The 19,348-nt window shown below is 51.8% G+C and overlaps 2 protein-coding genes and 3 non-coding genes across 6 annotated transcripts; 4 read left to right on the top strand and 1 right to left on the bottom strand.

Moving 5' to 3' along the window:
• The first annotated feature begins 1,220 nt into the window (after positions 1–1,220).
• On the top strand, positions 1,221–6,436 carry RPS3 (ribosomal protein S3). The gene is made up of 7 exons (XM_035344153.1): positions 1,221–1,334; positions 1,728–1,858; positions 2,159–2,252; positions 3,410–3,504; positions 4,215–4,402; positions 5,526–5,722; positions 6,365–6,436. Exons 1-6 carry the CDS (start codon positions 1,305–1,307, stop codon positions 5,717–5,719), a joined length of 732 nt encoding a protein of 243 aa, XP_035200044.1. The 5' UTR covers positions 1,221–1,304; the 3' UTR covers positions 5,720–5,722; positions 6,365–6,436.
• LOC118160990 lies at positions 3,879–4,027 on the top strand. Its single transcript, XR_004747803.1, has one exon. It is a non-coding gene; the product is annotated as a small nucleolar RNA SNORD15 (small nucleolar RNA).
• LOC118160991 lies at positions 5,053–5,201 on the top strand. The gene has a single exon (XR_004747804.1). It is a non-coding gene; the product is annotated as a small nucleolar RNA SNORD15 (small nucleolar RNA).
• On the top strand, positions 5,966–6,096 carry LOC118160992. The gene has a single exon (XR_004747805.1). It is a non-coding gene; the product is annotated as a small nucleolar RNA SNORD15 (small nucleolar RNA).
• Positions 6,437–7,998: 1,562 nt separating the features above from the next.
• Positions 7,999–14,644, bottom strand: SERPINH1 (serpin family H member 1). Of its 2 annotated transcripts, none has more exons than XM_035343971.1 (5): positions 14,509–14,644; positions 11,530–12,143; positions 11,242–11,340; positions 10,544–10,776; positions 7,999–10,358 (listed from the first exon to the last, which is right to left on the bottom strand). In XM_035343971.1, exons 2-5 carry the CDS (start codon positions 12,110–12,112, stop codon positions 10,056–10,058), a joined length of 1,218 nt encoding a protein of 405 aa, XP_035199862.1. In that variant the 5' UTR covers positions 12,113–12,143; positions 14,509–14,644; the 3' UTR covers positions 7,999–10,055. The 2 variants fall into 2 exon arrangements, with proteins under 2 accessions (XP_035199862.1, XP_035199871.1); XM_035343980.1 differs by having other exon boundaries at positions 11,530–12,146; positions 14,509–14,637.
• Between the last annotated feature and the right edge of the window lie 4,704 nt (positions 14,645–19,348).

Below are 19,348 nucleotides of genomic sequence, written 5' to 3'. Positions count from 1 at the left end.
TCTCTGTACAACCAGAGCCGTGCCGTGCCCCTGCCCTCACCTGTGGCTGCTCGGTTTTTGTAAAACCTCTGGTGAGGCTTTCCAAGAGAAGCCTTAGAGGAAGCCAAGCAGCTTATTTGAACCTTTTTCACGATTATCCCCAAATCTTCTGGCTCTGTCCTGGGAGGTTTGCAAGGCAGGACTTCCATTTTCTGGCCCTCCCCAAGCAGTCCGTATTTACACACAAGTTTGTGGGTATTTTCATTTATTTGTGGGTATTTTCATTTATTACTTCTCCCCATTATTATGTTTTCTAATTTGCACAGCACATCCAAAAGCCTGTAATCCCCTACAATGTTAACATTTTTAACAAAATGACCAATTTCTCCATCTCTGGCCACCACAGAAGTTTTAAGCAAGAAATCCCGTCCTGTTCTTATCCACGTAACCCAGTGCCCAGACTGCAGGGGTGATGACATCTCAAAAGAGGAAAAAAGAGGTGATGATATGTCAAAAAAGGGGAAAAAAAACACCTCAAAAGACCTGTCCTGCAACTACATTTGTCATATTTATTGTCTTTTGGCTTGAGCGAGGCAGAGGGATCACGGCCCTCCCTCGAGATGCTGCACAAACACAGCAGCAAAGCCCTACGATAGCTTCAAGTTTACAGTTAACCATAACCTATTTATTTATTTATAGGTAATATACATATATTTATTTATGGGTAACTGTAAATAATTAATAGGTATTGTTAAATTTTACTTAAAGTGAGGGATAATAGTTTGGCACTCTGGAGCTGCCAAGACTCCTGATGTTTCCCTGCAAATAACAGAAGAACTCGTCTGTGCTTTTCACACGTTTTTCCTGAGGGGCGTTTCCTTCACTTGTGACCGACTGAAAAGAGGAAGAAAGGTAAAAAACAAAACAAAACAAAACGCGGTCAGAGCGGGGCTGGAGCCCTCCCCTGAGCGCCGCTCCCCTCATGGCGACGGCGGCCATGAGGGGACGGCCGCTGTAACCGCCCCCCGGCAGCATATCGGAGCGAATTAACCTTCTGTCAGCGCCCGGGCCCTTTCACATCGGCTTTCCGGCCATTTTAACGCCGACTGAGGGCGCTCGCAACCGCTTGGGAAGGCGGAAAAAAGCTCTGACAGAGGGAGGGGTAAGCCTCGCCAACATGGCGGCGCCGGGAAAAACTACATTTCCCATCGCCCCCTGCAGGCAGAACCACGTGACGGCAGCGGGCCAATGGGGAGCGGCGGAAGGCGATATAGCCCTCCCGGGAGGGCCCGCTCCCTCCTTTCCGCCGGGCGGCGCGGCTCAAGATGGCGGTGCAGATCTCCAAGAAGCGCAAGGTGAGGGCGGCTTCCCGCGTCGCCGCGGCCTCAGGGCGCCTCCATATCGGCGGGGCCGCGCTGGGGGAGGTCTCGGGCTTCGTCGTCGGCGGGGGATGGCGGCGGATGGGGGAGGATGGGGGCGGATGGGGGCGGATGGCGGCGGATGCGGCGCGGAGGCCCGGTGGGGAAGATGGCGGCGGGAGGCCGGCGGGGTGCTGAGCGGAGGGAGGGGAGCCGTGCCTGGGATTCTCAGGGCAGAAGGTTTTATTTCTCCCTATTTCTGTGTGAGGAGAGGAGTTGCCAGGCTGTAGGCCGGTTCAGGGATGAATTTGGCCCAGGCTTAAACTGGGAAGACGCTGGCTTTATGTTGAGTGCTTGACCAGAGGTGGACTTGGCCCCTTTGTTTTGTAGTTTGTCGCCGATGGCATCTTCAAAGCTGAGCTGAACGAGTTCCTGACTCGCGAACTGGCTGAAGATGGCTACTCTGGAGTAGAAGTCCGGGTCACTCCAACCAGGACCGAGATTATCATACTCGCCACCAGGTAACAGAGACACTGCTGTTGGGTCGTGGAGGCTGTGCCAGGCTCTAAGCGGTGCTGCTGAAACTTTAACCGATAACGTTATTAGGGAAAGATACTTGGGAAGGAAATCCTGAAGTGATAATGAGTGATAGAGCAGAGTTACAGCCCCTGCTAGTCAAGGGCGAGGATGTTACCACCCCTACTAGTCGAGGTTGGATGAGGTTAGATGCTCAGTCTGGAAGCCCTGTGGGATGGTTGCAGTCTCTGACATGGGGACACTTTCTCATTTATAGTTTTTTTAATGTTTATTTTTTTTTACAGGACCCAAAATGTCCTGGGTGAGAAGGGGCGCCGCATCCGGGAGTTGACAGCTGTCGTGCAGAAGAGGTTTGGCTTTCCTGAGGGAAGCGTTGAGGTAAAACTGCCTCAGTTAAACCAGTAGTAAGTGGGCTGTTCACTTAGCTGTGTGCGCTGTCTGGGTGGTTTCAGCTGAAAGTTTGCTTGGAGTTACCTTGGGGCGTGTTTTACCTGTTCTCACAAAATGCTGTTGCCCTGAAACAGAAGATGGTTGGCTCTTAGTGGCATTTTTTTTTAAAGTGCTGTCAGTTTGGCTGGTTTTTGCTGCTTTCCCAATATCCTAGAAGCAGATCTCTTGAAGTATCCGTGCCAGGGGGTTGGAATTAGATGGTCTTTAAGGCCCCTTCCAACCCAAACCATTCAGTGATTCTGTTTTGTAGAGGATGTTGCTGTACCAGCATTGAGGTGAGAAGCGAGTAGCAGCATGATTTTTATTTGTACGTTACCATTGCCCTTAGTAAATTTGTAACGCTTCTGCTTTTAGGAAGTGCTTTGTTACAGAGTGAGCTCTGAGATCGGGTGTGTAATGAATTGGATAAAATGACACGACCGTAATTTCCTGATGTCTTTTTAATGGTTAAAATCTGGTGTCCTCGCTGGTACTTTCCGCTCAAAAATTCAGAGGGAGGCTGGGGGGTGGAAATGTGTGGTCTGGGGTGCTGCTCGCATTTATTCCTGCTCACCAAGTGCTCCTGGATCACGTTATTCAGTGAAGGTTGCTGATTATCTTCATCAAATGCTTAAACTTAATGACACCAACCCTCAGAGCACATCATGAATTTCTGGCTCTAGGAATATTGCCTACGTGATTTTTGAATGTCTCTTTCCGAAGTATCGGCTGTTGGCTCTTGGAGATGTCAGAGTACGTGCAGCTCACTCTCCCAGCTCACTGGTTTTCAGGTTTTTATTTTTCTGCGTTGGTTAAAGCCATCTGTTTTATTCTTGGGGATACCGTGTTTGAGCTGGTGACTTCAGCAGACTTGACTTACCTTGTGTGGTGCTGTAAAAACTGCAAACGTAGTTTTTGAGACTGTCTGCATCCCTCTGTTCTTCCTGAACGTTTTGGGGCTGTTGGGAAGCAGCAGCTCTTTAAAACTGCAGCAGGGGATGGGACGTTGAGCAGGATGAAGCTCCTGCCTTCCGTTGAATGAAAAGCATCTGGAAATGAAGCCATTGCCGAGTTTACTCACCACTTTTTTCTCTTTTTTTTTGCAGCTCTATGCCGAGAAGGTGGCCACGAGAGGTCTGTGCGCGATCGCTCAGGCAGAGTCCCTGCGGTACAAGCTTCTGGGAGGCTTAGCGGTGCGTCGGTGAGTAGAGCAAATCGAAGGCGGTGCAGGCTTCAGGCACCACTTCGAAAGAACCCCTTGTCACTTCACCTTCAGCTTGAAAATTTAACCTGGTGATGCTGTGCACGGGGAGGGCAGTTTGGAGTTTTGATTTCTGCTGTGTACAGCTTTTTTGTGTAATCCACGGTTACTTTTTGTAGTAACTGCTAGGTAACGGATTTCAAAAGTAAATGGTGAAGTCCACAGATCAGACTAAAAGCTGGGTGACCGGCGTGCACAAAGTTTGCATTTATTTCTCTGCGAATAAATGGTGGAGGAACAAAACACAGTTGGAAGCCTTCTGGTGGAACCGTGGTTGAGGTGATGAGGTGACAGCGGCCCTGCTTCTCAGATCCCTTCGGTGATGACCCGATGACGAGTCAGAAGCGGGTGGCTCCCGCCGAGTGGTGCCCCCGCGGTGTCGCGTTCTGTGATGCTGCGGGTGGCTCTTCAGCAGGAGCATCCCGTCCTCATTGAATGATTTTGAGGCATTTGTCTGAGAAGGGACGGGGGCTGGCTCCTGACATAATCGATTGTCCACCTTCAGCTGCTTTTGTCTCTCAGAACGCGTCCTTACCGCTGTGCTCACAGCTTTCCAAGGCCCCTAAGTGAAGCTGGTGTAAAATGGCACCGGGGTTTTGGCCCTCAGTCAGCGGGACTGACCCAGAGTTTGTTCTGCTCTCTGCCTGCAGTGCCTGCTACGGTGTCCTCCGCTTCATCATGGAGAGCGGCGCCAAGGGCTGCGAGGTGGTCGTGTCGGGCAAACTCAGAGGTCAGCGCGCCAAGTCCATGAAGTTCGTGGACGGCTTGATGATCCACAGCGGGGACCCCGTGAATTACTACGTCGACACAGCCGTGCGTCACGTCCTCCTCCGGCAGGGTGAGTGGCTGGGGTGCGGATCCTTTCACAGCTCTGGTGTTTTCCAAGTGCTTTGGAGCCAGAAGATCTCGGCTGCAGGTGTTCCGTACCTGCAGGTCCGAGGTTTTCCTCAGCTCTGATGCGCCTCTGATCTTGCAGAGTGTTTCTGTTGTGCTGCCCCTGGGAATTGTTCTCAGGGGAGTTGGAGAAGCGTCCGTTAGCAGCCAGCGGGACTTCCTGTGGCCATTTTGAGTCTTCTGCCTTTGCTAGTAGTGGGGATCGAACGTTTCCAGTTGATAATGTGATCTTCCAGACACTGATTTGTGTCTTACGGCTTCTGAGGCTGGTAGCAAAACGCCTTACAAACGGAGAAGCACTTCCTGACTGTGTTCAAAGGCTGTTTGCAGTTGGATTTCGGATCTCTTGGCCTCCCGGGGGAAGTCGGGCAGAACATGGGTGCTTACAAGCCCCGCAGAAAAGCCAGCACCACTCACTGACGCTTTTCCCACCATCGCCGTGCTGTTTCAGGTCTTCCCAGCTAAACCAGCCCAGCCTGCTTACCCTGGTCCTTCCCCTTGGTAAAAGGGACTTCTGCATCTTAATTGGCTTCGGGTTACTTAATTGCAGAGCATCCCATGGAGGAATGCCAGCACAAAGACACTCAGTCTTCCCTTCGGTGACGATACGATGACGAGTCAGACGGCGATGTCCTCGCATCAACGCGGCCTGCTCGGTGCCACGTTCTGTGGTGCTGTGCCAAGGCCGCGTTGGGCAGAACGTCCCACGCACTGGATGATTTCGAGGCATTTGTCTGAGAAGGGATAGAAAAAACCAAGGCAGCTGGCTAGGAAACTGAGCTGAGTTATCCCAGGGTCAGCGTGACGTTAAGGATGTAGCAGGGTTCCGTTGTCGTCCTGGGCTGCAGTTAGCAAAGGCAGCGAAGTTCATAAACAAAGACTGATTTAGATCTACAGTAACTAGATCTTTAAGCTCTGTCCCTTTTGTCTTAATTAGCTGCCCCCTGTTTGTTGATAGCGAGCATTTTTTTGATGCAGGGAGCTCATTTTGTAGCCTTGGGGCTTTTCACTGCTGACTGTGCACTCATCTTGTGCTGAATGAGCGCGTCTTGATCCTTCTTTTGCAGGTGTATTGGGAATCAAAGTAAAGATTATGTTGCCTTGGGACCCAAGTGGAAAGATCGGCCCCAAAAAGCCTCTGCCAGATCACGTCAGCATCGTGGAACCCAAAGAAGAGATCTTGCCCACCACTCCCATTTCAGAGCAGAAAGGTGGCAAGCCAGAACAGCCAGCCATGCCTCAGCCAGTTCCCACTGCCTGAGAGGTAAACGCCTGCGAGCAGCGGGACTTGGCTGGGCAAGGGTACCCGTGGGAGAGGTGTCGTGGCACCGGGAAAGCTGTCAGGTAGCTGGGGTGTGGAGAAGAAAAGCGGGAGTGAGCTGTTCTCCTCCTCCTGACAGCTTCACGCTATTCCGGGGGCAGCCATCCGCTGGGGTGGGTGTTTTTGGGGCACAGCTGTCCTGGCTGAGGTGGTTTAGTGGCACGCTGCAAAGCACCGGAGCTTGCCCTTCGGTGAAGATGCGATGACGAGTCTGAAAGGGAACGTCCGAGTGCCCTGCTTCGTGCTGTGTTCTACAGCATGAAATCTGGGACCTTGGGCTGGGATTTGAGTGACCTAGAGGCATTTGTCTGAGAAGGGCTCCGTGCCTGAGCGGTTTTCACACCCCTTAGCCCATCTAGCAGCACGCAGCTGACCCCAAAGGCTGTGTGTTCCTCCAGCAGTACCTATTTTAAGTTTATCCCTTAAAAGCCAGTACGTTGAACGTGATCTGTAGGCAAATTTCATAAGTAACTGATACACCTTTGAAATTCTGTCTCTAAATGAGTATTTTGGGTAGGAGAACGGCGATGGAAAATGGTCTGCTACCATCTCACTCACTATCTTGTTGGTTTTTTTTTCTTACAGGGTTTGCAGCATCTGCAACCAGAAGCTCGACTGTCCTGAAAACATCTCTTAATAAAATCACAAAAGACAGTGCTTGTGGGGGTGCTTTTTTTTTTTTTGCAAGGTGCATTCAGAGAAAGCCTCGCTCCCGTCTGTGGTGTGGAAGGAATTCCTTCGCGTTTCTTCTAGCCTGTGTTTCCTTTTGGAGCGAACTTAACTCGACCCTGATCTAAACGGAGAGGGGACAAAACGCTGATTTCTAGATAGAGATGGAGCTGCAGTGTGGTGTTTAGGGCATCACGAGTACCTCCAAAACCTGGAGTCGTGGCAAATCTTTTAATTACCGACCAGTCTTTCTCTGAAGTTTCCAGAAGGGGGAGCATTTTAGTGCTCCGATTTCTCGTTTTCTGGAGGCAAGAACTCTGTAGGCAGCCTCTGAACAGGAATCGCAAACTGACAGCGTCAGAAATTTGTCTGGCAGCGGATGTGTGAGCCTCAGCCTTCCTGTTCCTGGCTCTGGCAGGGCTGCTGGAAAGCTGCTCAGGCAGGGAGCTGGCTGGTGTGCTGGTCAGGTCTGTCAGAAACAGAAGTGTCTTCTCGGGGTGTCACGGAACGAGCCTGATTTTCAGGTTTCTGTGTACATCTTCCAGTGGAAAGCTTTAAAAAGCACAAGTTCTTGCTTGGTAAATGTTAGAATGATCTCAACGGTGATCAGTATGTGTGATTTTTTTAAAAAAAAATCAAATTTGAAATTTGAGTTTGGACAAGAACTGGGGGAAAAAAAGAGGCCGGAGCCAGGTGGTGTGTTCAGGTGTGGTGTTCTCTCCTTGCTACATGAAGTGGGTTGTGAGGACCTGAGAACGCCAACAGGGTTTATCCTGTAATAGTCAAGGCTTCTGTGTGTGTGAACTGAATCCCTTTCTATTACAGAATTATTAAGGCTGGGGATGGATGCTGCGATTTTCTGCAGCGAGAGGCTGTGAGCCAACAAGTACCTGGTGCTTTTTCACTCCGTGAGGAGCCCCATGTGGATTTGTGCACCTGCTCGTCCCAGACGTGCTGCTTTGGCGCGGGGAACGCAGGAGACGGATGCAGCTTTTGTTTTGCTCGTGGCAGGAGGTGGCATGCTGGAATAGACGGCAGGTTAACAGACACAGAGCAGCAGGCTCTGACCTTGTTGGCTTTTCCAACACCGAGCTGTGTGTCCACGACAATGCTGCAGGTTCTCACTTTTCTTTTTCCTCCTTTTTTTTTTTTTTCCTCCTCCATTTCCTTCAGCTGGATCCCAGCCAGACAAATTTTGGGCTGTAGGTTCAGGAAGGGGGGTCCCTGTGCCTAACAGCTAAGTTTTATTCCTACACAGATAGATTTATCTTTTTTTAGGAGCCTTTTGCTGCTCGGTTGAATGTCACAGCAGGGGAGGGCAGTGGCTCCTCCTGTTCGTGAACCACCAAAGGTGCTGGACACTTGGCACTTTTGCAAACCAGCTAATGCTGCTCCTTTCCCATGACACAGGTCGTGGGAATTGACCCGTGTATGTGTGTGACTTTGGTCTATAAATACCCCATCAGCAGCAAGGAGCTGCCGTGAGCTCTTCTAAGAAGAGTATCTTGTCTCCACCCAAGCCCTGCGGCTCAGCCTGGTTGCCTGGAGGGTTCATTGAAAAACTTTTATTGCAAAATTATACAACTGTCATCACGTGGATACAAGAAGAGACGACAAAAGCCGTTGGACAGCTGCATCCACATGACACGAATTATTCACAATATCCCACAGTGTGTTCTCGCCTTGCCCTCCCCGTCTCTTCCCCCCCCCCCCCCCCCACCCCCGCCCTCCAGAATGTGCTACGGCATGTGGGTTTCAGTGCGCTGATTCACCTAGTGTCTAGCATACACGCTGGGTTTTAGGCTTCCACTGCGTTCCCCGTGGGTTCCCTCCTCCCCCCGACACAGTCAGGAAAGCACCTGGGAGCATGAGCTAGGAAGAAAAAGGGGCAAGACCTCCCTTCCCTGCTGGCTTGGATGGGAATTAGGGCAGACCTGCTGTTCTGCGATCGTGTGTCCTTGCAAAGCTGGGTCAGGTGAAACCTGGGGGCGCAGGTTGCTGTATTTTGGGATGTTTGAGAGCTAACTCCTTAATTTTTACTTAATAAATAAGTGGAGACATTCTTCTATCTGAAAAAAAATGCAGCATTGGGCTTGTGTGAAGCAACCTGACAGGGAATGCACTGGAAGGAAAATAAAAGCGCATTCCCCCTGTCCTCGCTGGTTCCAAGTAACTGCCGCTAATTTATGACACTCAGTTTTCTCTCATTTCAATAATTTGTCATGACTTGCTCTGTCTCAGTGCATAGCAAGGCTCACCTGACCCGTGCTTCGATGCTTGTGGGGTTGCATCGGTTATTTCTTTACACAGTATTAACCTGACAACGTCGCTTAATGAGAGGAAGGTGGGAAAAGCCTCCAAGTCGAGGCGGTAGCAGGTGATGAAACTTGCTAATCATCAGACATAAATACGTATATAACCATAAATACATTTGTTTTTCAGTGCGCCCTTGTCCAGGTCAGCCGACAGGGAGCTAAAGAATCGCAGAGGAGAAAGGAGCTTCAGAAAAGGGTCATTAGGAAGCCGGGTAATGGCAGCTCGAAAGCTAAATTATACCAGAAAGTGGGGTTAAGAGCTGCGAGAGGCCAGCAGGAGGCCTCAGCCTGCCCCGGGAGCTGATGGGTTCCAGCCCTGGCTGTAACTGGGGGAACCTTCACAGTGTAAACTTTGACGTCCCTATGAGCTGATGCAGAAGCAGCGAGAAGAAGTTCCTCTGTTGGCCCGGTACAGGATGTTTATTTACAGATGTTGGCCCAAGAGCCCCCTCCGTGATTCCTGGAAACGTGGAGCACGGCCATTTATAGGAATTCCTCGCAGGAGCGTTTGAAGGGACCTCAAGTGGGACCTTGTTCTAGAGGCTCCTCTTCTCCTTGGCTTCTCTGCAGCGTAGACCAAAGCTGTGCCTGGCTTGATTCTAGCTAAGGAGCTGGTGCCTTGCTGAAGCATCTACCCCTCGTCCAGAGCAGGGGTTAGGCAGGACAGAGAGGCACAGCTCCGTGCAGCCTCGGCTCTTACCTGCTGGCACTGTCCTGTTCTGTTCCCGCTGGCGCGCCCGGGGCTGCACCCCAGAAATCAGCCCTTGTTTTGCTCTGTTTTGTACCACTTAGGAAAGAAGAGGTAAGCATGCGTCTGCCTTCCATCACAAGCCAAGAAACAACTGCAGAGGGATCAGAGCAGCTACGGCATAGCGTTTCACAGCACCAAAGTGTGGGGGGGAAGCAGAGCTAAATGTGCACATGCGTTTGAGATGGAAGGGTGGAGGGCTGGTGCCTTTGCAGGGCTGACGGTAGTAGCAGGAGGGTTAATTTTAGTGCAGGGAGGAGCGAGGCGTCAGCCTGAGCATCACAGCTGAGGCGCCAGTTCCCATCCATTCCCGGTGACCCTCTTGTGCCAGGCTCCCCTGTTCCTCTGGAGGTGGGTTTGTGCAATAATAAGAGTATTTGGGGGTGAGGTAAAGTGTATGCTGGTTTCTCATCACAATGCACCCTGGTCTGAATAGCACCCATAGTTCGAGAAGGATACAAAATAGTGTTTCCCCTTTTTTGAAATCCCCCACTAAAAAAACACAAACCAAAACAAGCTCTGGAAAAAAAAAAATAAAACAAAACTACAACTCATCGCGCATCTTGTCTCCTTTGGGCCTCACGAGCCTGCCGATGAAAAGAATGGAGTTGGTTTTGCTGTCCTTGATCAGGAAGACGAAGGGGTGGTCAGCATAGAAGAGCTTGGGGTTCCTCATCTCCTCCCGGCCGTAGATATCAGCATCGTAGGGGTTCCCCTCTGTGTCCCATTCGAGAGCAGCAGCATGGAAGACGTTGGACAGGTAAAGATCTTTCTTGCCCGAGATCTTTGAGAGGTCAGCCTTGGTTTTGTCAATGGCTTCTGTCAGGCCCAGGTCAGCCAAGTGTTTCTAGGAGGAGAAAAGAGGTCAGCAACCCTCCTGGAGAGGACACAACGCAATTTGTTCTATCCATTGTCACATTAGCTGATGGAAATGAAGCTGCCTAGCACAGATAGCCCATTATCCCATTGTTTTCTCTCCCACCCCCCAAAAAACTGCAAGGCTTAACTGCCTTCTTCAAGGACCTCCTTTACCTGAAGGTCATGGCTGACTTCCAGGACGACTTTAGGCAGCGAGATGGCCACAGATCTCTTCTTCATCTTGCCAGCCCAGGTCTTCAGCTGTTCCCTGTTCAGCAGTTTCTCCACCCTCTCCAGAGGTTCCACGTGGTTTGGCATGATGAAGATCATGCTGGAGAGTTTGTGAGCAAGTGGCATCTCTACCACCTGGAGCTTCTCTGTCTCGTCATCATAGTAGTTGTAGAGACCTTGAAGTTGGAATCAGAAGTAGGAAATGGTGAGATGGAGAGCACAGGCAGAACTACCCCTGACCTTTTTGCCAATTCTCTCTGGACTTGCCCTGGCAAGCAAGGGAAGAAAATCAGTGCTATTTTGGGAATTACTGGAGTGGGCAACAGCTCAAAATCGTGAATGCCATTTATGTGATGAGCTAGCATTTATTTATTTGCCAAGCACCCAGCAGCAAACCTGGGTTCTTTCTGCTCACAGAGACTGAAGCAACAGAGCAAGAACACCTTGTTTTGTTCTCTCACTCATTGCCCATGGAGCAAAGTGATCTTGGAAGCAGTTAGTAGAAAACTGAGCAGCAGAGAACATAACTCCAGCAAGTTAGGAGTTGGATTCCATGGTCTTTGTGGGTCCCTTGTGACTCGGGATATCCTGAGATTCTATAATTCTAGGTCTTGGCAAGGGGCAGGAGGGTTTCAACCTACCTGTGCGATGCATCATAGGAACACCCACGGTGTAGGACCGGGACACCATGAAGCCACGGTTGTCCACCATCTTATGGTGGAACTTTTCATCCCAGTGAGCTACAGGAGAGAGAAATTCAGTATGTGAGAAAAAGGTGGTAATTTCATGCATGGTTCCTAACTACATGCTCTGAGAAACAGTAGGCCTCCCATGGACCCGGGTTTTATTTATCTTCCCACTTAGGCTGCTTTATATGGGCTCAAGCTGGGTTTTGGTAACTTGTATCAAGAATTGAAGGCAGAACTTACGCTTGAAGAACATGGCATTGACGATGAGGGCTCCATCAGTTTTCTCGACGTCTTTTGTGACCTCCGGCAGTTTCCCATCCGTGGTCTGGGCCGCCCATTCGTTAATGGATTTCAGGGCGCTCCTCTTGTCTCGGAAGTTGATCTTGGAGTGCTCGTAGTTGTAGTGCTTCTTGCTGTTCTTCACGAAGTCGTCGGCGAAGTTGATGGAGGCCGGGCCGTACAAGCGGTTGCCGATCTTCCAGGTGACGTTGCGGGCCGTGCTGTTGCTGACCTCGTTCAGGAGCTCCGACAGCCCGCTGTGCACGTAGTCGTCATTCAGCTTGTCGGCGCTGAGCACTGCCTTGGCCTGGGAGGCGGTGGCGGCCTTGCCCCCGAGGGACACGAGGCCGAGGGAAGAGGCCACGACCACGGGGGACAGCAGGATGTTCTCCATGTCCTTGTCCTTCGCCATGGCGTGGTAGAGGTTGAAGGCCAGCGTGGTGCTGCGGTCGGCCAGCGTCGTTGCCTTGTCGCTCAGCTTCCTGTCCTCCGAGGGCACGGCCGCAGCCAGGCCGCAGACGGCAAGCACCACAATAATCCACATGGTTTCGGCAGCAGCCAACGTCCCTGGGGACCTGCTGGGCAAGAAGAGGTCACCTTTAGGATGTCCCAAACCCTTCCTGGGGCATTCAGAGACCCCGAAGGCTCATCAGTGAAATCCACTCCTAGGTTCCAGTGACTGCCAGAGCACCCACATCAATGCTTTGCTTGGATCGCAACGATCCCAAGTCCACATTGGGCCTTCTCCCGAGGAACAGAATCCAGGCTGTGCTCTGAAATGCAAGGCCTAAGCATTTTTTTGAATGAAAGCTCCTTTTTAAGCAAATTTTGCTGTATTACTTTATGTTTGTATACAGTAAGTGACTTAAGGAAGGGCCAGGGAATGGGAGTGACATATTTCTGTCCCTAGAGTGGCAAGTTAAACGTCTGCACCGGTCAGGAAAAGCAAAAATTGGGATGTTTCTGCTGCCCAAGGGCCACGTAACCGGCCCATCCTGGGGCTATCGGGGTCTGTGCGTGGCAGGATTGTCCTCCCTGGGGACCCTGCTCAGCACCCGGCACTCAGCATTCTAGGCACTAGGCGGAGCACGGGAGCTTCCAAGGCAGAGGGGCCCTCCGAGGAGCTCCAAGGCTGGCCGGGCAGCTCCGGCTGACTCAATTTTGCCTGTTCAGCTCCATCAGAGAGGAAAGGGGACAAAGGGAGGTAGTGAATCCCCTCCTTTCCCCCTTCCTCTAATATACACGCGTTAGTGAAGCATTCCATCACAAGGCAAGCGCACCCAGGCCTGGTGAGGCCTCTGAGCTACTGTAGGGTTTTTAGAGGAAGTCTAAAAACTGACCGGTCCTAAATGCTGTGCCTGAAAGCTCGCTCATTGAAATTCTAGTTTCTAAAGTGTGAATGTTTACTCCAAGTGGGTTGCTTGGGCTCTCTCTCTGCTGAGCGTATATATTTGCAACCTGAAGTGAGCTTTTCCAGCAGGCTGCCTCATCCCCATGGCTACCAGGGCCGTGGTCCTGTCCTCCCACCCTGCTCGGGGCACACAGAGAGGAGAACTGCAACGGGTTAACGCGAGCAGGGCAGGAAGCGAAGGGCCCGCCGGGATTACATATGGAAGGAAGCACGCACGCACACAGCCCCGAGCAAAGCGAGTGCGCAGTTCCACCGGGGACCTCTTGCCAGAGTGGGAATTACGTAGCTCCAGACGGGGAGGCAATTTATATCCCAAAGCCCTTTTGGGAGCAAGCCTTCCGTTGAAGGGAAGCGCCGTCCTGGCTAACTCAGAGCCAAAAAATGTGTGCAAAGGTTTCAAACCCGCCCTTGATGCACTTTAAGGTGAAAAAAGTGTTAGGTGCACCGAGCGTTTAAAAGCTGAGGGGTTTTCTTTTATCTTTTTTTTTTTTTTTTTTTCCTTCCCTTTTATTTCTAAAAATACCTTGAAACTGTTTCATAGGGAGGTCAATGGTTTGCCTTTTTCCCTCTGAAAGAAAACAGATACACGGAGCAGTTCTCTCACGAGCACCCCACGGCCCGCGCCGCTTACATCCTCAGCCTAAAAAAAGCTCCATGACTTCAGAGACTGGTGAAAAATTTTGGCCTGGCAGCCAGGCTGTGATGAGTAGTGCCTCAGCCCGCTGCGGCGAGACAGAAAAATGTTGCCCATCCTTGGACGAAGGGTGAAATTATCGCTGAATTCGTAACCCGGGGTGAAAATAGGTCCGGATGCCACCGGAGGAATGTGCAGCCGATAGCATCCTCTCGGGGGCTGAACGGCCCAGCCCTGTGAGGGGACGCCCCGTGCCAGCGTGGCATCCCAAAGACCTCACGGGGACCCGCTCTCCGGGCAGGATTCGGAGGTGCCACCGCCCGTAGCCCCTCCGGGACCACGCTGTCACCGCAGGACTTCAAGCAAAAGCTATATCAGTGTGTTGGCAGAAGGAGGTGACGCTTTGGGAAGGCAGGCAGAGGGGATGGGGATTGTCAGGCTCGTTGTGGGGAGGCTGAGAGCTCGCTTTCCTACGCTGGGCTGGTGCCCAGGGTCCCCAAGGCTCCCAGGCTGGGCAGGAGCAGGAGCTCGCAGCTTTCTCCAGCCCGGCACTGCTCAAACCAAGTCAGCGCTTCCCTTCTTCCCGTCTTCCACCCCCAAAAAGTTTATCCAGGGTGCAGCTGCTCTGCCATCACCCCTAGCAAACCTTTTAACGCCCTTCCTTTGGCAAAACAGAGCCGGCTTTTGGGGTTCCCTACCCATATCCCCCCCCAACTAAACCCACCTCCATGCAACACCCCCCCGTTTTCCCCCTTTCCTCCTCCCCCCAAAAAAAAATCCCACGTGTATTTTGGGGAGCATGCAACACCCCAGACTAACGGCCTGCAATCTCAGCTTGGCACATCCGATCCCCCTTGGCGGTGGGGGTCCCGAGGGGTTGTCCCCCCCCCCTTACCTGCAGAATGGGGCTGCTGCCTTTGCTCTGCTCCCCTTGTGCACCTCCCGGGCGGGCGGAGGGGGTATATAAGGGGCCGGGGAGAAACTTCTGGAAAGTTGGGAAAAACCTCTCAAAAAAAAAAAAAAGAGAGAAAGAAAACGCCTGGGGAGGGAGAGGAAGGGGAGGATCCGAAAAAAGCTCTCCCGGCCTCCCGCCAATGGCAGAGAGCGGCCAGCCCTGCTGCTGCAAAGGGGGGTCCCGGGGGGGCTGCGGGGATGCGTGGGGGCCTCTTTCTCCTGCCTCTGCTGGCCTCCAGCTGGGCCTCGCCTCATGCTGGGGGAGGACATGGGGGGCTCTGGGCTTGCTCATGCCCAAAGTGGGCTCTTGGGTTAGTGCGGAGCTCTGGAAGGGCTTCTTTGCAACGCCCCCGTGGCCCCCCCCAGGCACCTCTTGTGGCTGAGTGGTCGGTGGTGCCGGAGGAGTGGGGTTGATGGATTTTTTTGTAGGGTGTCGTTGCCTTTTTGTTTGTTTTGTTTTTTTTTCTTTTTTTAGGGTGTCATCCTCTGTGTAATGGGTGGTGCTGCAAAGCACCCTGCCCTGTGCACGAGCCGTGCCCACAGGCAGCGAAGGTTTACAGCCTGCATGTAAACTGCATCAGTTTACAGCCACTTCTCGCCACCCGAGGTGTCCCCAAAAGTCCCCAAAAGGCTTCCTTCTATTACAGTATCCCACAGGTACTGCTTTGCCAGCCCTATCCCCTCCTGCATAACACCTTTCCCCCCCTCTCTCCCTTTTCCCCCTCTCGGTGCTGAACCTCTTCCACCCATCGCATCCTCTGTACTTCTCCACCCATAGGTGTGAGGTTTGTGGGTTGGTGCCCTTCCCTGTAGTACGAGCACGGTGGCAAAGTCCTCGTGTCCAGCAAATTTCCACAGTTTGGAAAGGGCTCATCTTCTTCCTGTGTTACGGCAGCAAAATATTCGCAGCCCCAAAGCAACATGGAAGGAGTTAAATATTCCCGATGCCTGTGTGCCTGGCTGGGAGCGCCTGCAGCAAAGACTGTACCGCAGAGAAGTTTCTGTGCTGACTCACAGGTAGTGAACTCCAGTCGGCTTCACCCCTGTCACATTTTAAGCCAGCTTGGGAGGATTTTTTATGGCAATCTGGCAGCCCCTTAGGGACATTTTCCAGGTGCCACCCAGCAATTAAGCACCGTACTCTTTAACGGTGACCACATTAGAAGGATGCTGCATCGTGTTGGTTAGCTCCTTCCCTTGCTTCTAATCGCTGCTAATTTCATTTTGCCCCCTCTTAATGCTGGTTTTGGTTCTGCAAGTGCCCCTCGGAAGGCAGGGGCCTGAGCACGTCTCTACCTCTTGATGCTGGGGCAGAAAATAGCTTCTGGTCTAGCCTGAATATTCTGCCCTCAACCCTGGGTTGTTGTCCTGCAAGCGCCAAGATCAGCCCATCTTTCCACCCCACCACACACTCTCTCTCCCCCAATATTTGTGGTATGTGAGTGCTGTCTAAACCATTCGGATGATGCCTTGTGGGTATTTACTCCCCACCTCAAGCGAGGTGAGGTCTTTGAGCCTTCCCTACACAAATATTCCCACCAGCAGCAATACACCAGCTCCTGGAGCACTAATAATGAAGCAAAAAGTGAGTTTCTGCGATGACTGCGCTCACAGCACATCTTGCAGGAGCAAGACCTTGATAACAGAGGTAGCAGAGAACGGCAGGTTTGTTCTGGTCACTGGGTGTTTGCTTCTGGCTGTGAGGAAGATTGTCCCATTCATCCACTCCCAGCAGCATTTAGCGCGGCCGAACTGATCCGCGCGGTGACATTTGCACAAAATCTGTTACAGGGCAAGCGTGCCAAGGGGCTCACTTGCTGGGCGACCTTGTGGGTGCCAAGCAGGAAGTCATTTCGGCAGCCCAAAGGCTCCTGGCGTTACGTGAGGTTTTTATTTCTATTTCAGGGGCTTGTTGGAGAAAGAAATACCTGAGCAAAATGTATTTCCAGCTGATGCCTTCCCTGGGCATTTTGCATCCAAGTAGGTACCTGAGGCTGAGGTCCTCAATAGTAGGATGCCGAAATGGTCCTAATTAGCAGAGATCATGCCAGTGATCTCTGAGCAAGTGGTGATGCTCAGAGCGATCCAGCGGGGGAAAGAGGTCTGCAGTACCTTGAGCATCATGTCCTTACATGCTAGTGTATATTTGGAGCGGTTTTCTTGCCTTCAGTGGGGCTTTGTGTCTACAGAAGCGCTCAGAATGCAGCCCCGGGGTTTTTACAGCACAATCTTTGCTTTATTACTGTGTTGCTATGGAGCAAAAAAATGAATTTCCTGCTTGCAAGCAGTCAGTGCCCAGGTGGAGTGGTGCTGGTCTGTACCAGCAGCACGCGCCAGCTGAGAGATGAGAAGAGCTCCTTTAAGCCTCCAGAGTCAGCCAGCTTTCCCTGCCAAGCTTTGAATTGCTCCACCTCCGAACCCTTCTAATAATTACTTCCCAGGTGAGGTTTTATTTTATTTTAATTCTTCCAAGTGAAATTTAAAATACATTCTAAAACCTTTCATGAGATTTTATTTTATTTTTTAATTCTTCCCAGTGAAATTTTAAAACTTTTTGTCTTTCAATGCCTCCCAGCACCAAACTATTTCAACAGAAGGACAGGGCTCTGTACCTCAGTCCTTTTAAATGGACTTGCCTTGATAAAGGGAATTTAGAGCTGATTAAAAATAGTTCTTGTGTCTGAGGACAGGCAGTGCAGCACCAAGGTGTTTCAATTTTTGCCTGATTTTTTAATGTATTTTCCCCTATTGCCCCACACTACTAATTTATCTCCCCATCCAGCACCATCCCAGCTGCATTGCTCTAAGATAACCACAATCAATCTGCAGGGCTTTAAGATGTTAACATGCAGAAAACGAACGCATTCTACCAAAATATCTGCAACCAGCTCGATCGTGATGGAGAATATATTTTCCAGGGCAAAAGCACTGGGAATCGGGCTGATCTGCTTGGCGGGGGGGCAGATTTCTGTATCCATCAAGTGATTTCCAAGCGTAGTCGGACGTTTTCGGCTCTCCCAGCCCCCACAGTGCCACGTAGAAGATCCGACGACGCTGGGGTGGGAGAGGACTGGGAAGGGGGGAGCGATGCTGGGAGTTGCCTTCTTCCGTCTTCTCTGCTCCCATAATGAGAGGGCCTGGCTGCCAAAAGACACATCCACTTCTGCAGCTCAGCTCCTCCCCTCCAGCCAGCCGGCTTTTTTTTTCTGCAGGGCAAAACTTTTGCTTCTTTCATCGCCAGCTGCTTCAAGCGTGGTTACGGTCCCCGGGGACGGGGAGCCTTCGGTTTAGGAGGGTGAGGATCTACCGAGCTGTGAGACACTTTAATTAAAAAATAATAATAATTCACGTGATATGGGTTTGATTCTACGCAGCCCGACAAACCAGGCAGGGATTTATTGCATCTGAGCTGGGTTTGGGGGAGTTACTGAGGTAAATCTGCCCGGTACTGGGAGTCCTGCAGCCAGCACTGCGGTAAACTATGCATGCCCACATGTTTTATGGCCGCTGTGGTCGGTTGGCCTGGCTTTTGTAAAGCAGTGTTACTAATTCACTCGATTATATATTACAGGAGTGCTTTAGTCCTACGAAAGCAAGTGAAATCAAACCCTGCCCTCTGCCAGGCTCTTTGGACAGAACTTTTTAAATATAAACACCAGCAGCTTTGCACGGTTACCCTGTCCTGTACGCTGCAGTGACCCACGAGACTGATGGTGTTTTCCCATAGTAGAGTCCAACGTCTCCTAAACCGCCATGAGACAGTGCTGCTGTGGGATTTCTGCTTTTCAAGATCAAGCACGGTCTGGAGCAAGGCTAGCAAGGAAGGTGTTTTGTAGAGGAGATACCAGAGAAGGAGTCCCTTGTAACTCTCAGCTGTAATGGGGCAGGGGATTAATGCTGTCCACCTTATCCCACAGTTAGAAGCATGGAGCTAGGTAGAAGAAATTGTGATCAATGTGAAAGAGATCCCAGGCAGTCCTTTTTCACAAAGTTGCATCAGAGACAAATTTATGGACAACAGCTCCAGGAGTAGATGCTACTGGGGATAGACGGGGATGTATGTTGAGCATCTGCAGCCCAGCAGGTCTGGGTGCTGGGGTGGTACAAGGGATGGACCACAGGTGAGCTAGGACCAGGTTCTTGTCCTAAATTCTCTCTCCTGTGTCACTGGTGGAGTGATGCTGGATGGACTACAGGACTGTTGGAGCAGGACATTTTGTATGTGCACAACACACAGGGGGGTTAGGCCTCGGAACATTAAAAGCCTTGGGACCTGTAAAGGTCACAGTGGAAGTGGTGAAGGCAATACTGAGCCTCTTGGCAGCCTCCACCTTGAATTGTAGAATTGTAAAATCATAGAATCAGAGAATGGTTTGGGTTGCAAGGGGCCCTAAAGCCCACCCAGCCTGGTCTTGAGCACTGCCAGGGCTGGGGCACCCCCAGCTCCTCTGGGCAGCCTGGGCCAGGGCCTCAGCGCCCTCAGAGGGAAGAATTTCTTCCCAAGGCCTCCCCGAAGCCTCCCCCCTGCCAGGCTCTAGCCGGTGCCCCTCGTCCTGTCCCCCCAGCCCTGACCAAGAGTCCCTCCCCAGCTTTCCTGCCCCCCCTGCAGGCCCTGGCAGGCCGCTGGCAGCTCTCCCCGGGGCCTTCTCTTCCCCAGGCCCACCACCCCCAGCTCTCTCAGCCTGGCCCCACAGCAGAGCTGCTCCAGCCCCTGAGCATCCTCGCGGCCTCCTCCAGGCCCGCTCCAGCAGCTCCGTGTCCTCGTGGACTGCTGAGGAGCT

This window comes from Oxyura jamaicensis, chromosome 1, assembly GCF_011077185.1.
Source record: "Oxyura jamaicensis isolate SHBP4307 breed ruddy duck chromosome 1, BPBGC_Ojam_1.0, whole genome shotgun sequence".
Lineage (NCBI taxonomy): Eukaryota > Metazoa > Chordata > Aves > Anseriformes > Anatidae > Oxyura > Oxyura jamaicensis.
Note: the sequence above shows the minus strand (reverse complement) of the source record. Positions and strands in the feature narration are given on the sequence as shown.